The following is a 25,023-nucleotide window of genomic DNA, read 5'->3' as shown; positions in this document are numbered from 1 at the left end:
AAGTACATTTAAAATATATTTGTAGTATAAAATAATTTCAAAATCATACTTGAATAAAAGTAAAGATATGGTGTTAAGATATTATTTTGGTAAATGTGAAAGTCACCCATACAAATAGTAAATAATAATATGATACTATATTATGAACTAAAAAGTTTTCTGGCAACAAATACACTTAAGAATGCACGTACAAGTATATATATATACAGTATATATATATATATATATATATATATATATATATATATATATATATATACTGTATATATATATATATATATATATATATATATATATATATATATATATATATATATATATATATATATATATACTGTATACTACACATTGAACGATTATTAGATCTGATATTTAGCTTTTTTCTGATTATCAGAATTGATGTTTATTCCTGTTAATACATTAAAAATGTATGATATATTACCAGTTGACTTTAGCCAGTCAAATATTTTAATTCACGTATTTTCACATGAACTTTGCCCTTTGTTTTCACATCATCTGTCAAAAAACAGTAGAGAGACTGTGGCTGTCAGTAGAACAGGATGTTACTGACCGATCACAGGTCAGAATGTTTATTTATTTACTTTTTTTTTTTCCTCATTATCGATGACTGCACAATACAATCATAACAGGCAATCATCAAGATACTAGCAGACACAAAATAAATATCCACACCCCATTACTTTCATATGAAATGTATTATAAGCAGGATTTTGTTTTTTTTAAAGATTTGATTTCTGTGTGAAAATTGCAGTTTGCTCATGTTTGGCTGCCGTTTACAAAGCCGTACATGGAGAATTATACAGTACATATGCAGAAGAGGAAAGAAGAGAAAATGGCAAAACAAAGTCACTGACGCGAATCACTCTTGAGCGACGGAGTCACATTAACAGTAGTGTTGTTGCATGTGGCCAAAAGCAACTATCCTCTCACATATCATGACACCATTTTCCCATCCAGAAAATTTAATTTTACATTCTTATTTTACCACTTGATCAATCAAAGCAGCAATAAACGATAGACAAAAAGATGTGTATATAGTCTGATCTTTTTGACAGAATATATCACATATACTGCATGTACATATACACATATACATAAATATAAATGTATCTTATCTTCTCTTCAAAATGAGCACCTATCATTACTTTCTCAGCAATAACTTGTACAGTTATTCTAATAATAAGCAGCATCACTCCCACAACTGGCCACTGTGTCCATAAAGCCTTTTTATAGATGGTTTTGGAGAATTTAAAGTGAAGAAATGATCTATTATAGGCATGGAAGCAGGAATGAGTGGTGAAGAAACAAGGCATTATGAAAATACAAACAAAAAAATGATAATAAAGTGGGACAAGATAACTCACAATTTGTTGAGGTTGATAAAGATTCTGTCTGCTCTCTTGCAAAATGTTCTTACATTTTTGTACATCGTTGTTAATAACTATCGGATATAATTCTTCACGGCTGTCCAAATGAATACAAAAACCATGTCAAACTCCATTAACGCACCCCGACTGTCACTGACTTCCCATTGTCTCTGATTCAAGTTATTTTCTGACCCAGGTATGTTTCAGCAGATAATAACCGTATTTTTTTTTTATACTGCTACAACAGCAAAAGTGTGCATCCAGGAGCACTCGAATGGAAAATGTTACAGTAGTATTTATTTATTCATTCATTAATCATTATAATTATTGTTCGAAAAGGAAATGTTAATGAATGTTTTCACCCTGGCCAGCAGGGGGAGCCGCAGCCCCCTCAAACACTTCCTTCCTGCACTACTGGCTTTAAGTGTTCTGCAGGGAGCAGAGAAAACAGACAGATACAAAAAATTGACACAGAATACAAACATTTGATGTTTGAGCTTTTTTACATAAATCATTTTTCAACAGCATAGATACATACATTTTCAATATAAAAGTTCATGAAACGTGTGATTTATGACAGACCTGTAAATCATCGTAACAACAGCATGAAACACCAAATCATTTATACAATCGATCACACACCGTGTAAAGAGTGTTTTTCAGATCATTCAAATGCTTTTGGATTCTCAAAGTCAGAGCATCACCGCTGTGCAGTGTCTCTCTAACGCGAGAAGAAGATGCAAGGTAAGTAACGGTAATTCTGTGCCAGCAACATATTGTCTTTGCAACCCCTTTTCACATCCAGCGTTAGTGTTTTTCGTCTGGTTCCCATCCTCAGACCGGTTGGGGCACCTAGTAAGTAGGCGGTGTGCAAACGGTGGCAGTGTCAACGTAACCGTTAACGCCCAGGACCATTTCGCCTTCGACCGGCATGGCAGAGTGAATGCAGGCAGCAGGCTTCTGTGTTGTGGTAACCGTGGACGATGTGTCACAGTTCTCTGTCTCCTCTCTCACCTCTCTCTGGAGCAGCAGCATGTTGTCCATGTCCACCCCCTTCACCTTGCTGTAGTCCTCTCCGTAGGGCATCTCGGGGTAGCCCTCCACGTCGCCACATCGGCCTGACACGGGCTGGAGAAGCACCATGTCCTCCTCGTTGACCCTCTCGACCTCCACGTACTCGGTGGACCGGCGAGCGGGCGAGTGCAGCCCGGCGGGTGTCTGCTTGCGGCCGATGCTGGAGATGTTGTCGTCGCTGCGGGCCTGGAGCTGTCTCTGAGCCTGCGCCTGGGGATGGAGCAGGTGAGGCTGCTTGTTGCTGAGGCCACACTCCCAGTAACCCGGCCCGTGAGCCTCTGTGGTGCCGTGGCCGGGCTGGGTGTGGTAGGAGGACGTGGAGCTTGTGGGGAAAAGGCTGTCGGAGAGGTAGTGCTGTTTGGCCATCTCAAGTGAGCCCTGCTGGTTGGAGGTGTACCGGGGCAGCGGGGAAAACACAGACGGCCACGTCTTCACCCTCCCACTGGACATGTCAGGGCTGACGTCTACGTGAGCGTAGGTCGAGGCTTCCTCCTTCCAGTCCTTCTGATGCCTCCGTGCCTCCTTCGCTTGCCTCTCTTCTTCTTCTTTTACCCCATCACACTTATGCATCAGCAGGGTGTGGCTGTCGCAGCTGCCCCGGCCGGAGTCGCTGTCGGACGCGGAGCCCTCACATTTCAGGCAACCGACGTCCAGATCCATGCTTTTCTCCAGCATCAGCTCCTGCTCCTCGGGGATATACACCTCCAAGTACTCCACCAGCAAGTCCTCGTAGTTAGAGGACTTCGGGGGGAAGTCAGTTGCCACCAGCGCACTGAAGACCTCCTCAGACTTGCCGTTCTGCACAAAAAGATGGAAAATTCAGTTGTAGACTGCCAAAAAACACAAATCCTGCTCAGTGCTGCTTTCTATCTTTGTACCCATGGTTTATTCTTTAGTTTGACCATGAATTTGTCTTTTATGGCACAATTAGTCAGGAAATGTATGATTTACAATTTTTAAAAAAAAACTGAAAATACACAAACATTGCACTTTTAATTTCTCTTGCACTAAAAGAAACTTGTTTCAAGTAAGGGCATTAAGACACTCCACCAGTATTGTGTTATTTTCTACTCATATCAGTGTTTTGTGTCTCATTCTTTGGCGTTTATTTTACCCCCCCAAAAATTGCATTTTTGATTCCTCTTGCAGTATAAAAATACACATAATTAAAATAACAGCAAAAATCCAGATTCATCCAAAATCAGTTATTTTCTTCTTATTTTTTTCACTTAAAAATGCATTTTTATTTTTTCTTCCACTAAAAGAAACTATTTTCAAAAAACACGACAATCACACTCCAATTGCATTAAGTCACCTTGCACTTAAATTTGTGTTTTTTTCTCATTCTTTGCTTTTTTCAGTTTTCAAAACTAAAAATGCAAAATAATTTATTCAGTGGATTCCACTCATCATTTTGCCGTCTGTCTGGGTATTTGATCCCCCCCAAAAAAGCATTTCTGGCTTATTTCAAACCTTTTACACTCATCAGAGCCTACTTATTTTAAGATTTCTCGCTGAATGAACAGATAATGTAATGAGTGTAACATTTTCCCCTCAACTTCACTGTTAATTTCCTGTAATTTAGCTTTTCTTTTTTTCTTTTTCTAGCGCTGAAACATCGGGACGTTTTTCTTTTTTCAAATGATCTGGAGAGATTATGAATGAATCAGAACTTTGCCCCGAGAGTTGTCGCTTTACCTTGAGCAGCTGCTTATCAAATCCTTTGATTTTAGGACCGGGGACTGGTGGCAGGAGAAAATGCTTCAGACTTCACACATGAAAGAAAAAAACAGAAAAGCACGTCAGGGATTGTGAGCGGAGCCTGTCGCTCCACTTATCACAGTCCTGTCATCTATGTGCGTGAAAACTGCCGCCGCTCTGTAGGATGTATCATTTAACATGTATACATGGCAATCAAAAACACGAGGTGAGGAGTTCATGAGCACTGTTTCACCTGCGGCTGTTCATGTGTAGCAACCAGGTGAGGATGAGGAAGATGAAGGCACAGAAGACCGTGATGAGGATCCACACGGACTTCTCCCGATGGAAATCTGTAAGACACAACGTGACGGTGACGACGTGTCTGATATAAAAAGGTATATGTGTGCTGTGTAGTGGACTGTGCATTATCATTAGCGGGTTTCTTACAGTCGGGGACTTTGACGTAGGAAGAGGGACTCCACTCGCTCCAGTAACCGTGATCGGGCTTACAGCGCACCTGAACGAGGTACTTGCCCCCCGACCGCAGGCTGAAGATGTTAAACATCTTCTGCTGGCCGGCGAGGTGCATCTGGAGACACAACACATATTGAGTCAGTCAGTATGAAATAGCATAATGTGCATCCATTTACGCCACGACTGACTTCAGGTCAGCATGTCATGCCAACGCACCTCCCAGTCGTTTTCCTCCTCCAACTTGACGCGGATCTCGTAGATGAGCGTGATCCAGCCGGAGCGGGTGTCGGCCTTATGCGGCGGTTCCCATGACACCCGGATGAAGGGCCAGCCCTTGTCCTCCATCACAGTCACGGCCACCTGCTCTGGAGGATTGGGCTTGACTGAGGAAGGAGAGACAAATGATCAGAGGTCGTGTTGTGTGTCCGTGTCTTTTTTTCTCTCGGTGACAATAAAACAAAGCACGTCTCCAGCTGATGGACACCGTCACTGCAGTGGGTGGTTTGAGATGATTGTTAATGTTCAGGCTTTGAGTTATCTTCTTGGAGACACGTGGTTGACAGATGTGAAGGTAAAACACAGATGCTGCTCAGGACTGATAAGCAAATGGGGTCAATGCAACTATTAGAGTCACGAGGAAAGATAAGCAGCCTCAAGGGCAACGTGGATGCTGTAAGTCTTTTAATTCTATCGGTTTACACGTCCACCTTTTTACATATTTCATGAGCAAAACAACATGCTTTAATGTTCAGCATCACGTTAGAGTCGGACTAATTCCATGTCTCATATAATATTTATACATTGTTATGTAATATGAAGGAGATCTGACCAGTATTCATATTTAATCAGATGTGATAAGAACGGAATTGCCCCACACTTCACTCGCTGTCAGTAAATCCCACGAAAACATCTCTCAGGAACACTTCCCTCCCCCGTCTGTCACTCCCAAGCTTAATTTGTCCCTACTTTTATAACAGTGGTGTGTTTTGTTTTGTTTTTTTTTTCTAGAAAAGCAGGTCAGTGTGGATTTTTAGAAAACCTCATGAGAAGAAGCGAGAATATTGCAGTCGTTGGGGACTTTTTTCAGTCATGGATTAATACGTGCCGCGTGTCCTTGTGAGTATTTCCGTCGGCAGGAAGGTGCATGTGGAGATCGACTTGAAATAAACCACAGTGTGTGCACCTTGATGTGTTTTTTAGTCATTTTTTGGACACCGATTGAGGAAAAAAGGCGGAGGACATAAAGCTGCATCAGGCTTTGGACGACTTATTTTTCACCTTTGACTATTAATCTCTTTGCTTTTGGTTTTAAATGCAGTTTTAAAGGTCTACCGTGTCGTTTTGGGGAATAATTTATTCATTATTAACTCAATAAACAAACTGACTTTAAAGGACAACACAATTTCATCCTGTTTGACTCTGTGGCGGACCCTGCCACCTGTTCTGGGGACCTTACCTTTCTCTGAGAACAGTTTATTCAATTATGGGGAAAAAAAATTATTTCTGTGTTTGTATTATTACCTCATTGATATTGCAAATATTGAAATATGAGTTTGAATTTCTTCTACAAATACTACAGAGTGCCCCTTTAACGTATTTCTATGCCTCGTGCCTGAGCGCTAAAGGAAAAACTTGCATTGAAGATCGAGGTTTATTGTTGGTTTTTATATCCCTCGACTCTCTTAGGTCTGGTGCGATCATAATCAACCTTTGCTCAGCAGGGTTATTTATTAATTTTTCTTTTGAGGGCATTTTATTTTTACTTCACTGCCTTAACACAAGGACAGCTACAGCAGGAAGGAGGGTGAGTACACTCCAAGAGCATTAGCCCGGCTGTGACACCGTGTGCCACGAGCAGCTGTGTGAGTGTGCATTAAAAATACCCTTTTATAATCCTCATGGGGGAAACAACGAAAACAAACAAGAAAAAAAAAAAAAAAAGAAGCAGCACATAGTCCCTCACCGATGTACACCACGTCTATATCCACGGGGTCGGAGAAGGTTCTTCCCAGCGCGTTGGTGGCCACCACGGTGATGTTGTAGTTGACCCAGATGGACGTGTCGTTCTTGTTAAAGAAGCAGGAGTTCTCCCCGGCTGTGCGGTAGTCGGGGCATTCGAACACCGTATCAGAGCTGCGAGAGAGGCGGGAGAACAGCGTGTTATCACTTCTGTCCGCACTGGTGCTTTTCTGAAGAACAGCATGCATTCTTCGTACATTTCATGAAACTGGAGAGCGGGCGACTTAAGGACAAGTCAGCATCGTGGCTTTTTTTACGGTATGAAGAGGGAAGTGGAAGAAAAAGCTCTGATGCATTCGCCAGAGCAAACGAGATGAGAGTGCATGGACAACGGCTGTGCTTGAAGGACGATTACTGTGTTTTCTACTCTTTCTTGTCTTTCCCACTCAAGTTTTTATTGAGTTTTCACGTCCAAAAAATACGATAAGATAGCCAATTGATGCTGACTGGTCAGAGGACCTGATCAGTGCGGGGTAGATCTTGGAAACATAGTGAGCTTCAGCATTTATTAAGGCCCCTACACACCAGGCCTTAGTGTCACATAGGACCGCCCTTGTCGGTGGCCTTTTGGCTGATCCGGCGTGTAGAATCAGAGGAGGATGGTGTGTCTACAACCCCTCCAGGACAGCAGCAGGTACGACAAATAAAGTTGGCTTCGTTTCAGAAAGAAGGCGACAAAACAGCTCCTACAGTTACAGCTGCACTGAGCTGTGTAAAGTCATGTTAAGTAGCAAAATGAAACACACTTTGCACACATTCCAGAGGTAGTGACTGCAGTTCTTGGGGGTGAAAACACACATTCCAGTCAGACCTCTTCTTCTTCTTCTTCTACATCTGTTCCTCATCATTCTTACACGGTTTTAAAACCAGAAAGCGCGGGCACAGACGGAGCCACTTGAGTCGCCGCAATCTTTATCCTCTTACACGTGTCTGCTGCCCTCAATGCCACCAAACCAGCGGGTAGGCCGCTCCCTGTGCCGACCTTGGGAATGTAAAGACATCTCATCGGGTTGTTGCTGCAACTGCCGTGCCGATGTCAAGCTCTGTTTTTCTACCACTTGTGACACTGTGACATGATACATTCTCATCATTGGTAACATTCTTTACAAAATGGAACGTGCTACTGCATCTAACTGACAATTTGTTCTTTTTTTTACGTCTTTTGCCCCTCAGTGTGAGCTCCACTCAGAACAAAACCAGACGAAACCGAGAGAGGCGACGAGTTCCTCCACCCACCTTTCTTTGCGGTAGTACAGGGCGTATGTGGTGGGCAGCCCCCCGTCAGATCCCGGCTCCCACCAGCAGGTGAAGGTCTCTTTTTCAGGAGAACGACATCTGGTCAGTGCAGGCTTCCCCGGGGGGCTGTAGCCTGAAGAAAGACAGGAGAAAGAAGAAATATAAAAGCAAATGCACGACAAACTAAACAGTGTTTATTGTGGGAAAAAATACAATGCAAATTGTGAATGATAATATACCACAAAAACTGTACTTTCACAGAATACCAGCCATAAAAAAATTACTGAATTCAATGGCAGAAACTTAAAGCAGTAGTCAAGCTTTGGTTTAAGGCTGCGACCAAACACTTACGCGTTCCCTTTGCATGCGTGACGACGAGCAGCAACAGCAGCAGGATTACTTCAAGGACTTTCTTCATCGTGGCACCACAAAGCCTCGCCTGTGGAATGGAAAAGAAATAAACAAAGGTGGGTTGACTAATCACATGACCTGCTTGGTATTATCACAACATTGCTGCACGACACCCTGCTCGAGAGTGAAGTCACTGGATCTGCAGTTCTGCAACTGTTTTAAAGACATAATTAGGAGCAGATTAGAGCCGGACCAGTGAACGGTTAAAGGGGCAATATGTAAAAATTGAAAGATGCAACCTTAAAACAAATAAGGGGCAGCAAATCAGTAACCGCTAACTGCAGCTAAGGTCTGCTAACTGAAGCTGCCGTGAGCTAGTTAGCGCAGCTGTGGGAGTGTCAATGTTTACTGCGCTGGTGGGAATTTTGAACCGTAATAGGCAGATTAGCGATCTCTGCAACACAATATCACTGACATCATAATGTCAAAACTGCTATTTCTGCACATTTCTGTTCATACATTTTTGAATGTTTTCCAACTAATATTATTGCATTATTATTATTGCAACATATTGCCAATTAAAGTGATGCATAAAAAAAAGTAAAAAATAAAAAAATATTCTGGCAGCTGAAGTGCCAAAAATACTGTATAATAACAGAAAATATATATCTATGAAAAAAAATCTATTTTCTGTAAATAATAATAATTTTTCATGGTCATTGACAGTAACAGGTTTTCCATGTTATTTTCAAAAGATGTATACATTTTAATAATTTTTTGTAATTTCATTATAATTTTGTTTTTTCAAAAATACAGGAAAAATCTGGAAAATAAACTGGAAAAATTCCCTAAAATTACAGATAAAAAAAAAAAGGTGTATTATTGGCTGATGCTGGCCTATCAAAGATAAATCTGTGGACTGACACGAAAAAAACTCCTTTTTCAGAGAAAATAATGCAGAAAAAGTAGTTTTGGACACATTCCCAGTGATGTTTATTGTTTTGGTGCAAAACATTTAAAAAATGTCCTTCCTACGTTAGCAGTGAGATAAAGAGTCATTTAAGATTAGAAAAGAATTCAGCAGTGCAACAGAACAGAATCAAAAATACATTTATTTCCTAAACAAGCGTGATAAGTAATAAAATGACGCTGAATCCGACGACAGAACGGTAAATGTGATGAACTGGAAGGAAAAATGTATGCTGTCTCACAAAGGATTAAAAAACATGCTCTCTGTGTCCGTCTACCTCCACCAGCTGGCACATAACTGATTGCGTAATCTGGGTCCCGGCTTTTGCCTCTACGACACAGACGCACGCAGCGGGGGGAGGCTGGTTTGCCTCTCTGCCACTGCTTGCATCCAGGCTTTGAAAATCTGCATTTCTGCAGCCATGCGCAGATGTTCCAGTTATTAGTGGGCATGACCCTTCATCTCTGAACCCTTGTGTGTGTGGGGGGGGGGAGATGATATAGATGATGCTGCATCAGAGGAAACTGACAGCTGGCAGAGAGTCAATCCCGTCACATGCTCTCTCACATGCTGTCTCCCTTTCCTCTGATTACTGATGACGATTTGTCGCTGTCAGCTGAGGATTTCACATGAGGCATGGACAGCTCGGAGTTTAGTCTATTACACGCAAATTAAAGCTTTCGCCCAGTCGTCACGATCAAATGTTGACAGTTAATATTTCTGCAAACCATGTAATTCACTAGGTACCATATTGACATTTCTTTAAAAAAAATACATGTCACATTGTATATTTATGACCTGACTTTCTATATATCAGGAGGTGGATGGGATGGAGGCGTAGTTGTGTGAAGCCACTGCAAGTTTCTGACGGGGGACTATGGCGTTTCAACTTTTCTAAGCATGACACAGCTGGATGTTTTTAAGGAGACCTCAAGAGCATCTCCAGCCGTGTCTGTGGCATCAAAAACCAGATATTTTTGACTGGAACTCAGGACATATGAAAAAGGGTTTGTAGCAAACAAAACTGGTATTTTAACGGAGACATATTATGCCTATTTTCAGGGTTACTAGTAGAATACGTTTACTGTTTTAGCGCCTGTCTCTTTAAAGCCCCCCTCCTGAATATTGAGTCTCCTCTGATTGGTCAGCTCACATACAGCTTATCCAGCACTTCTAACAACAACAGAGCAAATCAATGCTTATGTGCCAAAATAGCCGCTAGGCTAAGTCATGGAATTAAAGGCGGGACTACTGATGAGGTGTTTCATGAGCAGTGTTTTGTGCGGGAGAGAAGAGCTTCTGTTTGTGACTTTTAACCTTCAGGATAAACAAATTAAAAAGCATGTCTTCTCTAAGCAAAAGTACAAACCTTTCCTGGAATTAACCAAACCAAAAGCACAGCGTTGTCACAGGTTACAATAGAATATTGAATCTGAAGTGGTAACATAGAGTAAAACGTGGCGTTGCAGAGTTGCAAATGACGATTTGAGATGCTCAACAATTGAAATGCGCTGTTAGAAGTAGATGCAAACAGAAGTTACGTAACTGTGATTTTGTTATTTAAGCCAGCAAGTAATCAATATTCTTTAGAGGTGATTTAGAAAACCATTTTAACAGCCTGACATAGCATTCTAAGTATTCCTAGAAATGTCAACGCAAAAGACATCTTTCAACTTGCTTTTGAATTTCCGCCAGGTATTTTGTTTAGGCTTCATCTGACAAGACGAAGTAGTCCTGCAGGTAACTTCCACATTCCACATCATGACTTCCTGTCAGACTGCTCAGCTGTGTGGCTGCCTTTATATCATAATATGCTCACTTAAACCTAACTGATGTAATATTCATTTTATGCCACGTGATGATTTAAAACTAGAGCTTTTTTTGCTTTTGCTTGGAGGCAGTCACACCACCTTAGCATCACAAAGACTTTTCCGGCTGGTGGCTGTTACCCACTCTTGTTTATGGTGCCTTCATTTCAAAAACGTCACCAGGATCTGATAATTGGCATTAAGGCCAAGGCACTGGATTAGCCTCCTGCTCCTGCATATAGCCGTCTTACGTAACCAGTAGCCCAAACTGAATAAGCTGCTAAGCTGGGAAAGTGCAGGCAAACAGAGCTGAGCTCTCACTCACAGATAACACTCGTCTGAATGTTACATTTAAAGCATATTATATAGATTTTCTATTTTAATTCACTCTCCTGTAATTCTTACTTCAGGAGCACTATGCCCCTTGTCCAGTTGCTGACCCACAGTCAGTTATACATATACATGCAGGATTAAATGAGCCAGTGAAGTCATCGTGTGGCTCACAGCCGTGAATATGAATCATTCAACGATGTGCATCTATAAGTAGCATCTCGATATCAAGAAGGTGAGAAGAGGATGTGTCAAGTGACTTGTCGGGGTGAAAAATGTGAGCAGTGAAGCGAGACGATCCCCACGGGAACAACAGGCCGCCTCTCCAGAGGTGATGAATAAGTCATGTTTCTCTCTCATGCAGGGTCACCGCGCTGTTGAGAGCGCTAGCCGACAGACAGACGGAGCTGACGGCACCACACTGACTGTAAAGGACAACACATTTAACAACACATTCGCTTTGTTTGTATGCGGCGGACCCTGCCACCTTTCTAGTTTCAAACACTGTCCTGGAGACCTTATTTTCCTTCTGAGAACAGCTTGTTTATTCAGTTATGGAAAAAATGAACATTCATATAGTAAATATTGTAATATGAGATTGAATTTCTCCTACAAATACTACAGAGTGCCCCTTTAACGCATTTCTATGCCCCTGTAAATCACATTTGCCTTTAGCCTGATTGCTTTATGAATAAACTTGCTTTGAGGATCTCTTACATTTAGTACGATCACAATCAACCTTTGCTCAGCAGGCTGACGACACATGGTACTTTCATTTCACCGCCTTAACGAGGTGACACTTACAGCAGGAAGGAGCTATAAGCTGTCATGACTTTCCGTTTACCTCAGGGCTCAGGAAGCGTATCCATCAAACAATCAGAAATCCGTCCTCTTATCAGAAAACAAAACAAACAAAGCAGTTTGTCAGTGTGGCCGTGAGTTGTGGTTCAGGAGCGTGTACAAATATCACATACCACACCCTTGACCTGTACTCAAGCTCAGAACAGACTAAACATTTCCCCGTACTGTTCAAACCGGTTTAATTCTTAACACAAACATCTCTCTCTAGGAGCTTTTTCTTCCTCGTGGGGGTAATCGAGCACAGAGAGCAACTAGAGGAACAAGATGTACAGCTCTGAGTAAAGTCGAGTTAAAACTGCTCCCAAGGAGACGAACACTTGCTTTGTAAGAACCCTCAGGGCGAACGTGTAGTCATGCTCAGGGTGAGGATGTACTGGAGCTTTAATAAATGTCCATTTAAAGACGCTGCAGATTCTCGGGGCTGCAGGCAGGGATTTAGACTGTTTAGTAGATCCATCCACCCAGCTACAAAAAGCATCGGTAGAGCTGATAATTGTACACTTAACTAAAATGGATGCAGTCGACTGACACATGCAACACAACAACATAAGGTCCTGGTTGAATACCAGTTATTAAGCTGTTTCGACATATTTATACCTCCAACTTTTGCTCCGCTGAATAGAATCTCACCTCATCAGCTGATTCAATTCATAATTCAGGGTTCATGATACACAGGGAAACTAAACTGCAAGGACAATTTATGCCGCTAGAGTAATGAAAAAAAAAAAAAGTACAACCTTTCAAAGAGCGATAAACTTTCTTGAATCTTTCTTAACATTCTCTCATCTGAATTGGCATGTGATGAGAAAGAGAAAAGCCTGAATAAGTGAAGCCACGCAGCCAAAGCAATGCAATAAATGTGAAGAAACGCATCGGTGCTGTCCCCAAGCGTTATAACGGAGGGGAAAAAATGTTTTGGCATCACGTTGGCGCCATTTTGATGAAAACAAACGCGCATGCAAACGCTCCGGGCGACATCAAGAGCAGCCAAAAAGGGATCAAGGTCATGTGCATACAACAAATATTCCGTTAGATAAGTAATCAGCCGATAACCGTCATCGGGGTATGTTTATTATGAGAATAAAGTTGCTGTGACACCTTTAACAAGCCAAAAATACATCAACAATCAATATCCTGCGTCGCCTGCTTCTGGATTGTTTCAGCCGAATGCAACACAATCTGCTGCAAGTAATTATTTGCTTTTGAAACTGCACTTCCTCTTTTGTCTTGGCTAACCTCTTGACAAAAGTGCCTCGGCAGAGATTTTGATTGCAGCTGAAGGCATGGTGACATCCCGGCTCACTTCCATGTGGTGTCAAGTGGAAAGAGTGAGCGAAATGGCTTTTTCAGGGCCAATACTAATGCTAAATATGAGAGACTGTGTCAAAATGTACACAATTGCCTCAAGTATTGTTCTTAAGTACAATTAACTTTGTTCTTCCTCTACACTTATCTGATAGATTTGGCTACTAGTTTCTTTACAGATTTAGATTTTCAAGTGTTTATGGGTTATTACGTACCTGTTTAACCAAATGATTGGTTCATATAATCTCAATAAAGCTTGCATGTTCTACCGAAGCCAATTCTAACCCAGAATCACATCACGTGTGTCATTAGACCCCGACTGACGATCGACTTTTGGGCGATGCAGATGTTAGGAAGTAACATCGAGATGTATCAGCCAATAGACACACATTTATTTTGGTCGGTCACAGAGACATGTCAGGCAGGTTCTGTTTGTCATATGATATGTGTAATCTCTTTACAGAGAACGGTCATATCATAGTGAACTTTCTGTTATATCAAATTAGCCTTTGTTATGTTTTCAGCAGCAGTAACAAAAGCCCAAGGCCGGCGCTACCTCTCTGATCTGATGGAAACGATACGCACGTCTCAGAACTGGGCCGTTAAATGGTGACCAATTCATTATTAATGATGAACTAAAATGTCAGAAAACACTTGCTCTGTTTGCTTTGGGCTCTTTTAAAAAGACTGGATACATTTCATGCTTCACTGAGTTGGTGTGACTCTGCATGCAGCACACAACGCTCACTATGTAAAGCCTCGCTGCAGGACTGACAGTGGAAAAAGTCAGTAAGCTGCGGGCCCCCATGATTGTAATCCAGTATTGAGTTGATCGGCTTGGTGCTATAAAGGCACATAACCTCTTTCCCCTCCTCCAGGCTGAAGGCTGAAGGCCTGCGACTGAGGCGCAGATCATGACCAAGGAAATCCCATTGTGCACCGGTGACACCCCGGCATCAGCAGCCTCCCACGCAGAAGGAAATAACCTGCTGAGCCGTCACCTGTCAAGCTGGCTTTACATCATCCAGAGCCATATAGAAAGAGAGTTATCACCCTCACTTGTTCTTATTTCAGGTTGTGGGCGTCATTTAACAACTCCACTTCCCTGTTATTTGTCATGGAGGATATTACGTAACGTGCGAGCGGATTCAGAGTTAAGTTGTTGTGGCAAAATTCATCACGGCTGATGTTACTGCTGTTTCTCCTCTGATTTAAGTTAGTAGTTACTCACATTTACTCACTATTAACAAACGGGGGAAAATGCTGGCAGGTAACATTTCTGGAAGCCACAGATGCGTTAACATTTGTTCGTGTCATAGGCTGCGTGCCATATTCACATTTCAACGATTTTTATTACCCGACTTTCATTTGGGGAGGTGGAGGCGATGGTTGTGGGATTAAACCAAATGGCTGCCAAGCCAGTGACTGCAACTCGTGCCTGCGTTTCAACATTTGTAGGTGTGACGCCACTGGATATTTTCAAGGCAACCTAGGAACAACTTCCAACCGTGTTTGTGGTTTTTAACAACTGGATATTTTGGAGGGAAAGTCTGAAGCAGTGTTTGTGGCGACAAAAACAGGTATTTTAAGCCAAAACATGATCTTTTCGTAACCCTAACTGAGTGTTTTCTGTACCTAAAATTGAGCCTAAAGAAAAATAAAGTTGCAACATAGAACCTAAACCTAAACCTAACCCAAGAAAGTTTTAATATTAACATTATTAATGAGTAGCTCTTTTCTAGACACTCAGGGATGCCTAAATGCATCAGTGGTTTTGTAGAAAAGTAGCTGCTTTGCCAGCATTTATTTAAGCGATGGGGTTGTAACAAACAATGAAATGCTTTATAAACTATTCACTAAGCATTTTTGTTCTATTGTTAAGTTGCAACAGATGTTTATAATACTTTGTAAATGGAAAAAAAATACTGTGTTGTTCATCTATGAACATTATTTGGGCGGGCATCTTAAAAGTTGCTATCTATGATTTTAAAAGCATTCCATTGTCTGTTCACAGTGAATTAACTACTACTGCTACTTTAATTAAATATACATTTATTGGATCTTTAACTGTAAGAATAAGCATCAATAACAAGTTTGATTTCCTTTTTTTTTTTTGTTATTTATCCATATTGTGCCATATTTTCCTCTTATTTTTTAACATGTAAAGGTTATTCAAAATCAGTGATATGACGACATGCTCCTTCACCAGTCAGTTTGGACTTAATAACGTAATCTGCTATGTTTAAAGCACAAACATGACATCAGATGTTTGACTAGACTGGTCAGTCGCTCCCTGCCTCTGGCTTCATTCACCCCGGTCCTGATGATGCAGTCTGCAGCCTACTGAGAAGTAAAAGTGCGTCTCACCTTCAGCTGACAGAAGCTTTCAGTCTCTCCCTCCGTGTTCTGGCCGTGCTGAGTCCACTGGCGGCTCCCAGAAGAACGGACTGAACTCACCGACTTGTGTAACCGGTTTACCGGGCTGGTGGGACCAGGGTACATTCATGAGCGGCTGCCAGAAGAAGTCTGAACATCCAGCGCCTCTCGGTCCGCCCGCTCTGTTATTCAGAGGGGGGCGGGGCTGATGAGATCAGACTCCTCCCATCTCCAGTTGAGACCACGCCCACGCCTTGAGCAGTCATGCTGGATGAGTTTGACCTCAAAGAAAGGAGAAATACAAGGACTGGGAGCTGTGGTTCAGCAGAGCCTTATAGTAGTTAATTATTCACTCCAATACCTGCTCTGTGTGTGTGTGTTTGTGTGTGTGTGTGTGTGTGTGTGTGTGTGTGTGCGTGTTTCAGGGGTTGGACGACACATGCAGTGCTTAGAGGTTAGAAACTTTCCAGGAAATGAATGACGGTCAATGCAATTTCCTTCCAACGTCCTGAAGCAGTGTTGGTTGCAAAGGTGGCTTGGTTTGAATCGGGCTTCAACATGTACTTGAACATGAAATCTTTACATTTGCTGATTATTTTCTGCTTAAATTGATTGATTGGTTTGTAAAATACACAGTGCTTGTTTTGTCCAAACAACCAAACATTATTAAAAGAATATTTTTAAAACGTAATTTAAAAGAAAAAGCTAAGTTGTATCAATTTTCCTTTGTGAAGCTGGAGCTATAAAAGGTATTTAGATTAAAGATTACTTATATGATTATTGATTAATTGGCTAATGGCTGAGATCTAATGGAGTAGAAGTAGAAAGACACAAGTAAAGAACAAGTATGTATAAGTAACGGAATGTAACTACATTACGCACGTTTACTAAAGTATTTCCATTTTCTGTTACTTTATACTTCCACTACATTTTGGAGAGGTAATATTTACTAACTACATTCAATGGATACCTTTAGTAACTAGTTACTTTGCTGATTACACGCTGCATCAGAGCCACAAAAAGGACCTATTAAATGCAATTTATTTAGTCATTTATTAGATTTACACTTTCATTCTGATGATCAGTGATGGCTGATGTAATTCCTCAGTAATGTCACACAGTAAAACCCAAATTTCCAAACTGTAAATGTGAAGCTTAAAAGTTATGCGATACAGAATGTTGCCCAAAACAAAAAACGTTTAATAATAAACTTTATAATAATACAACATATTAAATTATCCTCTCCTCAGGACATCACATTGTCATTCCTGTGCTGCTACCATAGTGACTTTTACTCGACTTTACTTTGCATGTGAACAAATATCGTAAAACACAATGTGATGATCAGAACGCCCTGACCTCCTAAGGCTGTGTTTAAGTGTCTGCCGGTTCCTCTTACTGGGAGCTGTAAACATAGTGAGGTCTCCCAGTATTTGACATCCCTCTCTGCCTCCCCTGCCCTCCATAATGTGCCCCTGACTCACTCTCTCTTATTTTTACACTAGTATATATGAGTGAGTTTATCTCTACTTAACCCTCAAGTTGTGTTCGTTTCATGTGAAACAATTTTGTGTTCCCGGTCAAAAATGACCATTACATTTAAACTCATCATAAAAACTGTATAATACATATATTATCACTACTTGTTGTGTTAGATCTTTTTATCAACGTCAGTTCTTGTGAACACTACAAGTTTTGAACTTCTGTTTGTTATTTATGGCCTGTATACCTCACTGATCTGAGCGTATACATCTTGAATTCGAGTTCTAAAAATGATCATTTCTGGATTATTTTGACTATAAAAAATAATCAGATGAAAGATAGTGTATTGTTTATCACAGACTACTTAGGGTCAAAGTTACCAAGGACATTTGTTTTGAAACCATAACATTATTTTATACAGTCACAGAAAGTAACATTAGTCGTGTTCCCGGGCAAAGGGTAAGGTGGGTCTCAGGTGGGGATGAAGACCAGGATAAGTTCCATTCTTTGACCTGAATGTGACAGCAGCCTCAGCATGGCCATCCTCTTCATCACTGGATTCCTCCCCATCAGTTAATTCTTGGTCTGGATTATATTCTGTGTCGTCTTCATCTTCTGACACTTCCTCCTCTAATCCATCCTCACTGTCAGTTTCCTGGCCTCTCTCCTCCTCACCAGTGTGGTGATCACATATGTAATCAATAGCCTCACTTATGGTATGTCGACGTGCCATGGTGCTGCCACACAGTGAACTGTGAGCAAGGCCTCAAAAAAGCATTTATATAGGCTACCAAAGCTGCAAGAAAAGTTCAATATTACTGAAACAATGATCCAACAACTTTCTGAGAACAGGTGTTGTTCCCGCGGGAGAGAGACTCTACTGGGCTAAGGTTCCCGTGGTACATACAAATACACAAAATTGTATGCAAATAAATACTATTTATTTTGTGTGTTGAAATCCTCTTTGTGGACAAAGTCATGGACTCTTAGGTCAGTCTGATCAAATTAAGTACATTTTTCAGAGATAAAACTTTTAAATCGGACAGATTTGACCGGAACACAACATAAGGGTTAGAATGTTTGGTACATACAGGATTAATACACACTTTTATGCAGGCTCTAATTCTCTAAAAGGAGAAAAAAATCATAATATCATAAAGAGTCAGACAAATCCTCTGGAAAGAACGTAGAGCCGTATTTGATTTACAGCAGGCTGTAACCCCGATGTTCCCACCGAGAAGACTGCATGTACTTAAGTGTGTGTCCATCTAATAAGCACAAAGCTAGAAGGTAGTGCACTTTTTGGCCTTGAGTAAACACAATGAGTGAGCTGTAAACTATGGAAAGTCATAAAGCTGAACGAATTTTAAATCCCTTCTGGGATCTTTAGGGATCTGTTTCTGCGTCCGATCATTGTGTCCTGAGCTGAACTTCCTTTTCTCCCATTGTGTTCACTTTTTCTGGGAAGCCACACCTATAGAGATGTTGCAGACACAGACGCAAAAACCCACATATGCATTCAAAGATGCGCGCTGAGGGACTGGAAATTCCTGGAAAGTGGTAATTGTACGGACAGCAGTGACGGACTCAGGATGTTTCAGGGGCAGGGGAGAAAAAATTAATAAAAAGGGGCACCAGCATGCATACAGGACAGGAAATGCTAAAATATAGCTAAATGTACTGAAATCATCACAAGTGAAAGCACTCAAATGGAGGAAATTGTATCAGCTGTCATACAATTATCATGTGATTGATGCATTAAAGGATAAGTTCACTCAAAAAAGAAAATTCAGTCGTCATCGACTCAACCCCATGCGGATGGGAAAGTCAGGTTAAGTTTCAAAACATTTCTGGAGCTTCACAGCAAAACAGAGTGGCGGCATTCTCCTAAACATCAAGACGATGGGACGAACAATGGGAAAAAAAATCATGGAATGGCTCTTTACGGCCCTTGGATCCCAAATTGATTTTTTTTTTTGCAAAGCTAAAATCTGTACTTTACCTGCATTGCTAAAAGTGTTAGCGGTGTAAATGTTTAAAAATCTTGGGGCTTCCAGAGACTTGAATTACGCCAGAGTTATTTTCAACAACTGTACACATCATTATCATCATCTCTAACATAGATATCCTATTTTACAAGATCATTATATGTTTTTGTTGCGTGTTAAAACTTATTATGAAAAGAACCTCATAACTAAGGCCGTCAGATAAATGTAGTGCTCGTTTTATGTGTGTATGCCGACTATGATGGATGACCCAAGACAGCATATCTTGATTTTTCAGGCTGGATTATTGATAAATATCCTCATAAATGTCTGTAGTAAATAGTTATCTGTACGCATAGAAAGAGTTAGTTGAAACAATCCTTCGCACAGAGTGAATGATGGCCTTGTGTGGCTTGGGAAATCTCTGCCCCCACCCCCCCACCCCCTCTTGTCAGCTCTGCTTTAGAGGCAATAATGTTACATAATATGGCCATCTGCTCTTCACATTGATTTAAAAGTCCCATTATGCCACTGACTGCTGACTGCCAGTGGACATTTGAGCAGGCGCACATTTGATGGATGCCCTCTCATAGATGAGGTTCAGGAGTGCACATTTATTGTCGTTTATATAATTTTCTCTGTCAGTCATGATGCAACTTTTCCTGTTGGTGGATGCGCTGTGAGGTTCTGGTGTGACGGCCTGCATGTCTGAGCTTGCTGCATGCCGGCACTGAGGCACACACCCGCAGTCAGAGGTGGAGGAGGTCCGCCTCTTCCTCAGTGCAACAGTTTACAGCGTGTGACTTCAGTGTGTGTCCATATGGCGTTTGTTCTCTCTGTCACTGCACATCTGGAGTGAGCAGGCCGCAGGGACAAACAGGGACACACCAGGAAGCAATCATGGATACGTAGTGACATCTAGCGGCGCTTTCAGGAACTGGTTTGACAATCTGAACACTATAAAGCGATGATAGTGTATACAGTATATATGTAAATAATAATTTTAATGATATGTGTATAGTTAACTTTTACTTGGGCTTTTCGTACTTTCATACTTAAGTACATATATTGCCAGAAATATGTTTTTGATATCAGTACTTTTTTTCTTAAAGTATTAAAGTATCAATTTGAATCAGTGACTCTCCACATTAGTAATATTTCAACAATATTTGAATGTCTCTACTTACGCAAGTATGGTTTTTGGATACATTTAAGCAAACTAGCGGTAGAAATAAGGAAATTGGAGACTTGAGACTTTAATTTTTATTGAAGGCTGATAAATGATTGGAATTAAAAGAAAGAAAGAAAGAAACAAAGAAAGAAAGAAATGATGGAATCTGATGTTTTACATCTTTGCAAATGATTTCTCAGTGTCTTTGGATTTCAGTGTATTACTGTACATAGGTGGCAGTAAAGGACCAGTGATGGTTGTGACAGTGATTTAAAGGGTCATTCCACCAATTTATACACATTTAAGTGTGTTTACAGGTCCTGGGGAGTATAAATGAATATGTAAAAAAAATTGTAGTATAAAGCCTTTGCTGGCTCCAGAGGAAGCTGCATATAATCTGATAAACTGCCTCCAGTGATGTCACTCAGTGGCTAAATGGGACCAGGTTTTGAAAAGCACTCCACTGGTTTAGCATTGCTCTCCTACAACAATGTTGGACTAATTATGGACACTTGAGCCAAATAATTCACACAAATATTGCCTGTTTAATTCCACTCTTATTTCTGTATTCTGCGTTGCCCTTTAACAAACAAACATTACAAACAGTAGAGCTATCTCTTGATATGAAAGCGAGCTACGACTGAATGGTAAATGAATGAAAAAATTATATTATAAGTATGAGTCATCCTGTATTTACTACACAGACAATAGCCTAACCTAATAGCCTAATAGCCAAGTTTATTTCAAATGAACACAGCAATGAAATTGTGTAAGAGGACAACCTCTGAGAATAAAACCCTTCATACAGAGACAAGAGAAAGGTAACATAAAACTAATACAAACTCAAATACTACAAATATTTATTAGATGTAGAGTATTTCCACAGATGTTAAAAAAAGAGCTGTCCTCGGAGGAGAATAAGTCACCAGAACACTGTTTGGAGCTGGAAGGGTGGCTAACCAAGAAGAGTGAATATAAATAGTCAGGATGAAACAGGATGAAATTGTGACAATTTTTCAATCATGAAAATCAATAAAGGAAGTTTTTTTCGAATGAGATTAAAATATCTCCCCTAAAACTACATACTGCACCTTTAAGGTTTAGTAAGCAATGTCTCTAAGCCATTAATCTCACATCACCACAATCTGTGGCTTTAACCTCACAATACAAAACCCACATTAGTGCATTGTGGTTTTGTTCATCAGTCTATAATTATTGTAGTTTTTCACTGGTCAATTATTTTACATAAAATAAGGAGTGATGGGCCAGAGAAAGCGAGAGTGGATTCAATTTCCCACGGTGACTTCTCTAACTTCTGCCACCGCGTCGACCTCAATTCGTGATGCGGATCAGTAGTTTGATCCAATCTGGCTCTTTCTGGGCATGTAGCCTGTGATTGGCTGTCTGTTACAAGCCCCGCCCCTGACATGAACGCGCTCAGGGCTGAATGGTAATGACCAGCGCGAGTAACCACCTTCACGAGGCTAGTTAGCTGGAAATGGTGACGTTAAATATTATACAAATATCTAGGAAAATCCCGAGAGTGTTAATCTTTGATGCTTTGCGAGACACTGCCTCACACAACCCGAAGAAAGGAGAAAAAAAACACACAGAGACGACACACCCCATCTCCACGCCCACTGCATATTTAATTGGTTGTTGGGGAGCTTTGGGGAATTCACGACGCCCGTGATTGGTTGACGTCGACTGCAATCACGTCCAATCGGCGCTTGATTGGTTGAGCTGTTAGGAGGAAGTCAAGTGTCAAAACGTTTCGGGGGATAAGCTCGGAGTTGACAAAAGCGATCTGTCTCAGTTGAAACATTTTTGACACAGTTTTCTAAAATTGCCAAGTCGTGTCCTGGACGGACCACGCTGGCGAGGATTAAGATATTCGGCGGCGAACCGAACCCCCGTGCCCAGCGAAGGACTCGGTCTCTCCGCGGACTTGACCACCACCGCACGGCAGAGAGAGGAAAGTGGGACTTTATTGTTCAAGGCTAGCTAGCTAGCTTTGCCAAGCGGCTTGTTTTTGTGTGTATAGCGTGGACCGCAGGCTATATGGCTGCGACGTACGAGCCAATATATGGACTTTCGGAAGACGAGGTAAGCTTTACTGTCAACAAAGCCTTGTTTCATAGACGGCAGTCCAAAATGGGTGTCTCTCACAGGGGGTTCGGCTTGAGGCAGCGACGTTAGCCGCGAAGCTAACAAGCCCTCACCCACGGCAACATTCCATAGTAATGTTCAGGTAGCTGTCAATTTTACTGCTCCCCGCCTGCGTGTCCCTTAGTTTGCTCTCCTTAATTTCACGAACGGCACCACTTGATATTAACCGTTATGTTAATAGCCTCGCCACGTTACACCCTCTCCTTAAATGAATGTATGAGCGACTTGTAGCTCGACTCGTACCCCCAAAGTGCTATTTTGACACCCAGATATTGAGAGGAGAGATGTCATTAACGTATGGAGGGCTGGGTGGCATGACTAGCTAACGGCTGTCAGACTTAAACACCCGGACACACAGTCACTGCCTCTTGTCTTCGATCGAAGCTGTTTGATGGTGAGCTGACCACTAAACGAGTTAGAGGACTTGAAGCTGAGGAATGATGGTCGATATTCAGTTTCGCGCTGAACTCTGGTGTCACGTTCAACCCCGTTAAAGTGATGCCAACGTCACGTTTCAACCGTTGTTTTACTCGGGAGCACGACTGTCACGAGTCACCACACAGTGAGTGACAAACAAAATAATTTGCTAACCGAGCAGCTGTCATATCAGCCCAACTACCAATCAGGCATTACTAACACAGTCATAAATAGTAACGGTGGGATTTTTTTTTTCGGGGGATGTTCCGGAGCGATGGCTAAAAATACTGCCTTCATATGTTCATTCATCGTTCTGATGGCTGAGATGATGAATGTTGAGACTGTCCTCTGCTTTCATCAGTTGGCTCTGACTCTTTCACCAGCAAGCAGGAGAAATTTGCATGTGGTCCATTTATGCCAAGAACACATTAGTTAGGGATATTGGGATAATTTGTATGTATTATCAATTTTTATTTTGTGTTTTGTGAATATTTTTTGACACATCATAATGTGACACATTTCATTTGACTTTTATAACATATCAATGGACAAGTATAAGCACCCATATCCCTATATCCCTAACACATTTTGAGTGGTGCTTGTCTTCAAAGTAGGGATGATGATATATATCAGACAAATTAATTATTGGACAGATATTGGGAAATTCATATTATAGGATATTTATCAATGTCATTGAAATTCCGACAAATGGAGACGATAATATGAAGCCAAATTGCTTTTTAACTCGACAAATGCAGCATTCACAAACTCAGATACTGTCCGATGGCTGTTTACACCTTGAAAGTTGGTTTGCATGTGTGATCCACTGAGAAACGACGGAATGAGATATGATCTTTTACAGTACAGGAAAACACAATTTCAATTTGCAAGGATTCAGAGGGCAAGAAAAAAAGTCAAGATCTAGCACAACAAATCTTAGTAGAGCTATAGAATATTTTATCGTCCACCTTCACATCTTTTCTCACTGAACCTGAGCCTCTCTCACCCTCAGATATGCATAAACTTCAGGATTGGAACTTATTATTAAAATGCCAAAATGTGGAATATTTGGTTTATTTTATCGTTATTGTTATTGGCTGAGAAATATCCACACAGTGCATCTGTAGAATAATGGAGAGGTATTCCAAAACACAGTGAATTCACATTTCTGCTGTTTAACATTTTAACAAGATAAGCACTAATGTAATATTAAACTTTATTTCATGGGCTCTGTTTGTTCTTTCTTGAGGAGGTCAACGATTTCACTGGCACAGCTTAGTGGAGCCTTGTTGTCTGTCAGTCATTATGGGAGGGGAGGTATGCTTGTAACAAAATTCCACAGGCAAACGCTTTGCCAGTTATTGGTTAACGTTCACCATATGAAAAACTTGAAATCACGTCATGTAATCTTCACAAATCAAGGTTTTAAGACAATTGTGGGTCTATAAAACATGAACACTGTGATAATGAGCTAAACACTCAGTAATGCTACACCCTATGAACAAGGCCATGGCCTAAGATAACAACTCTGGGGCTTTTCCATACACATGTGCTGGCTCAGCTTGACTTGGTTCAACACGGCAGCCCAGCGTGGCAGGGATTGGCATTTTCACTACAACAAGGCTACCTGCTCGAAGATGTGTCTTTAATTGATGACATGCTTGTTTTAAAAAGTGGTTAACGGAGAGGCTGATAATGCTCTTTCCCCTGAGGTGCTATCAGAGAATACCTGCTAACAAAGCGTAATTTAACGTTTAATTTAACGTTTGATTTCCTATAAATTCTTCACAGGTAAAGTTCCCTGTTTTTAAATTATTTATAAGCTTTTATTGTGCTGAAAGCTTTTATTATTATAGAAAAGCTATTACATAAACTAACATGATAATTAGGCTATAAAATGCAGGTG

General features: G+C 41.0%; 2 protein-coding genes across 10 annotated transcripts in view; one reads left to right on the top strand and one right to left on the bottom strand.

Annotated features, from left to right (window-relative positions):
- Positions 1-545: 545 nt before the first annotated feature.
- Positions 546-16,059, bottom strand: prlra (prolactin receptor a). Its single transcript, XM_030436871.1, has 9 exons — positions 15,885-16,059; positions 8,244-8,331; positions 7,893-8,025; positions 6,601-6,770; positions 4,854-5,020; positions 4,611-4,752; positions 4,417-4,513; positions 4,161-4,230; positions 546-3,260 (listed from the first exon to the last, which is right to left on the bottom strand). The coding sequence occupies exons 1-9, from the start codon at positions 16,017-16,019 to the stop codon at positions 2,241-2,243; spliced, it is 2,022 nt and encodes a 673-aa protein (XP_030292731.1). The 5' UTR covers positions 16,020-16,059; the 3' UTR covers positions 546-2,240.
- A 6,208-nt stretch (positions 16,060-22,267) lies between these two features.
- nedd4l (NEDD4 like E3 ubiquitin protein ligase) overlaps positions 22,268-25,023 on the top strand; it is a 48,349-nt gene continuing 45,593 nt past the window's right edge. For 4 of the 9 annotated variants that reach the window (XM_030435282.1, XM_030435278.1, XM_030435280.1 and 1 more), the window contains exon 1: positions 22,268-22,637. In XM_030435282.1, coding sequence (XP_030291142.1) covers positions 22,593-22,637 — 45 coding nt within the window. In that variant the 5' untranslated portion in view covers positions 22,268-22,592. The remainder of the gene's footprint in view (positions 22,638-25,023) is intronic. The other 5 variants (XM_030435285.1, XM_030435284.1, XM_030435279.1 and 2 more) reach the window with 2 other exon arrangements.

Source organism: Sparus aurata, chromosome 12 (assembly GCF_900880675.1).
Source record: "Sparus aurata chromosome 12, fSpaAur1.1, whole genome shotgun sequence".
NCBI classification, from domain to species: domain Eukaryota; kingdom Metazoa; phylum Chordata; class Actinopteri; order Spariformes; family Sparidae; genus Sparus; species Sparus aurata.
Note: the sequence above shows the minus strand (reverse complement) of the source record. Positions and strands in the feature narration are given on the sequence as shown.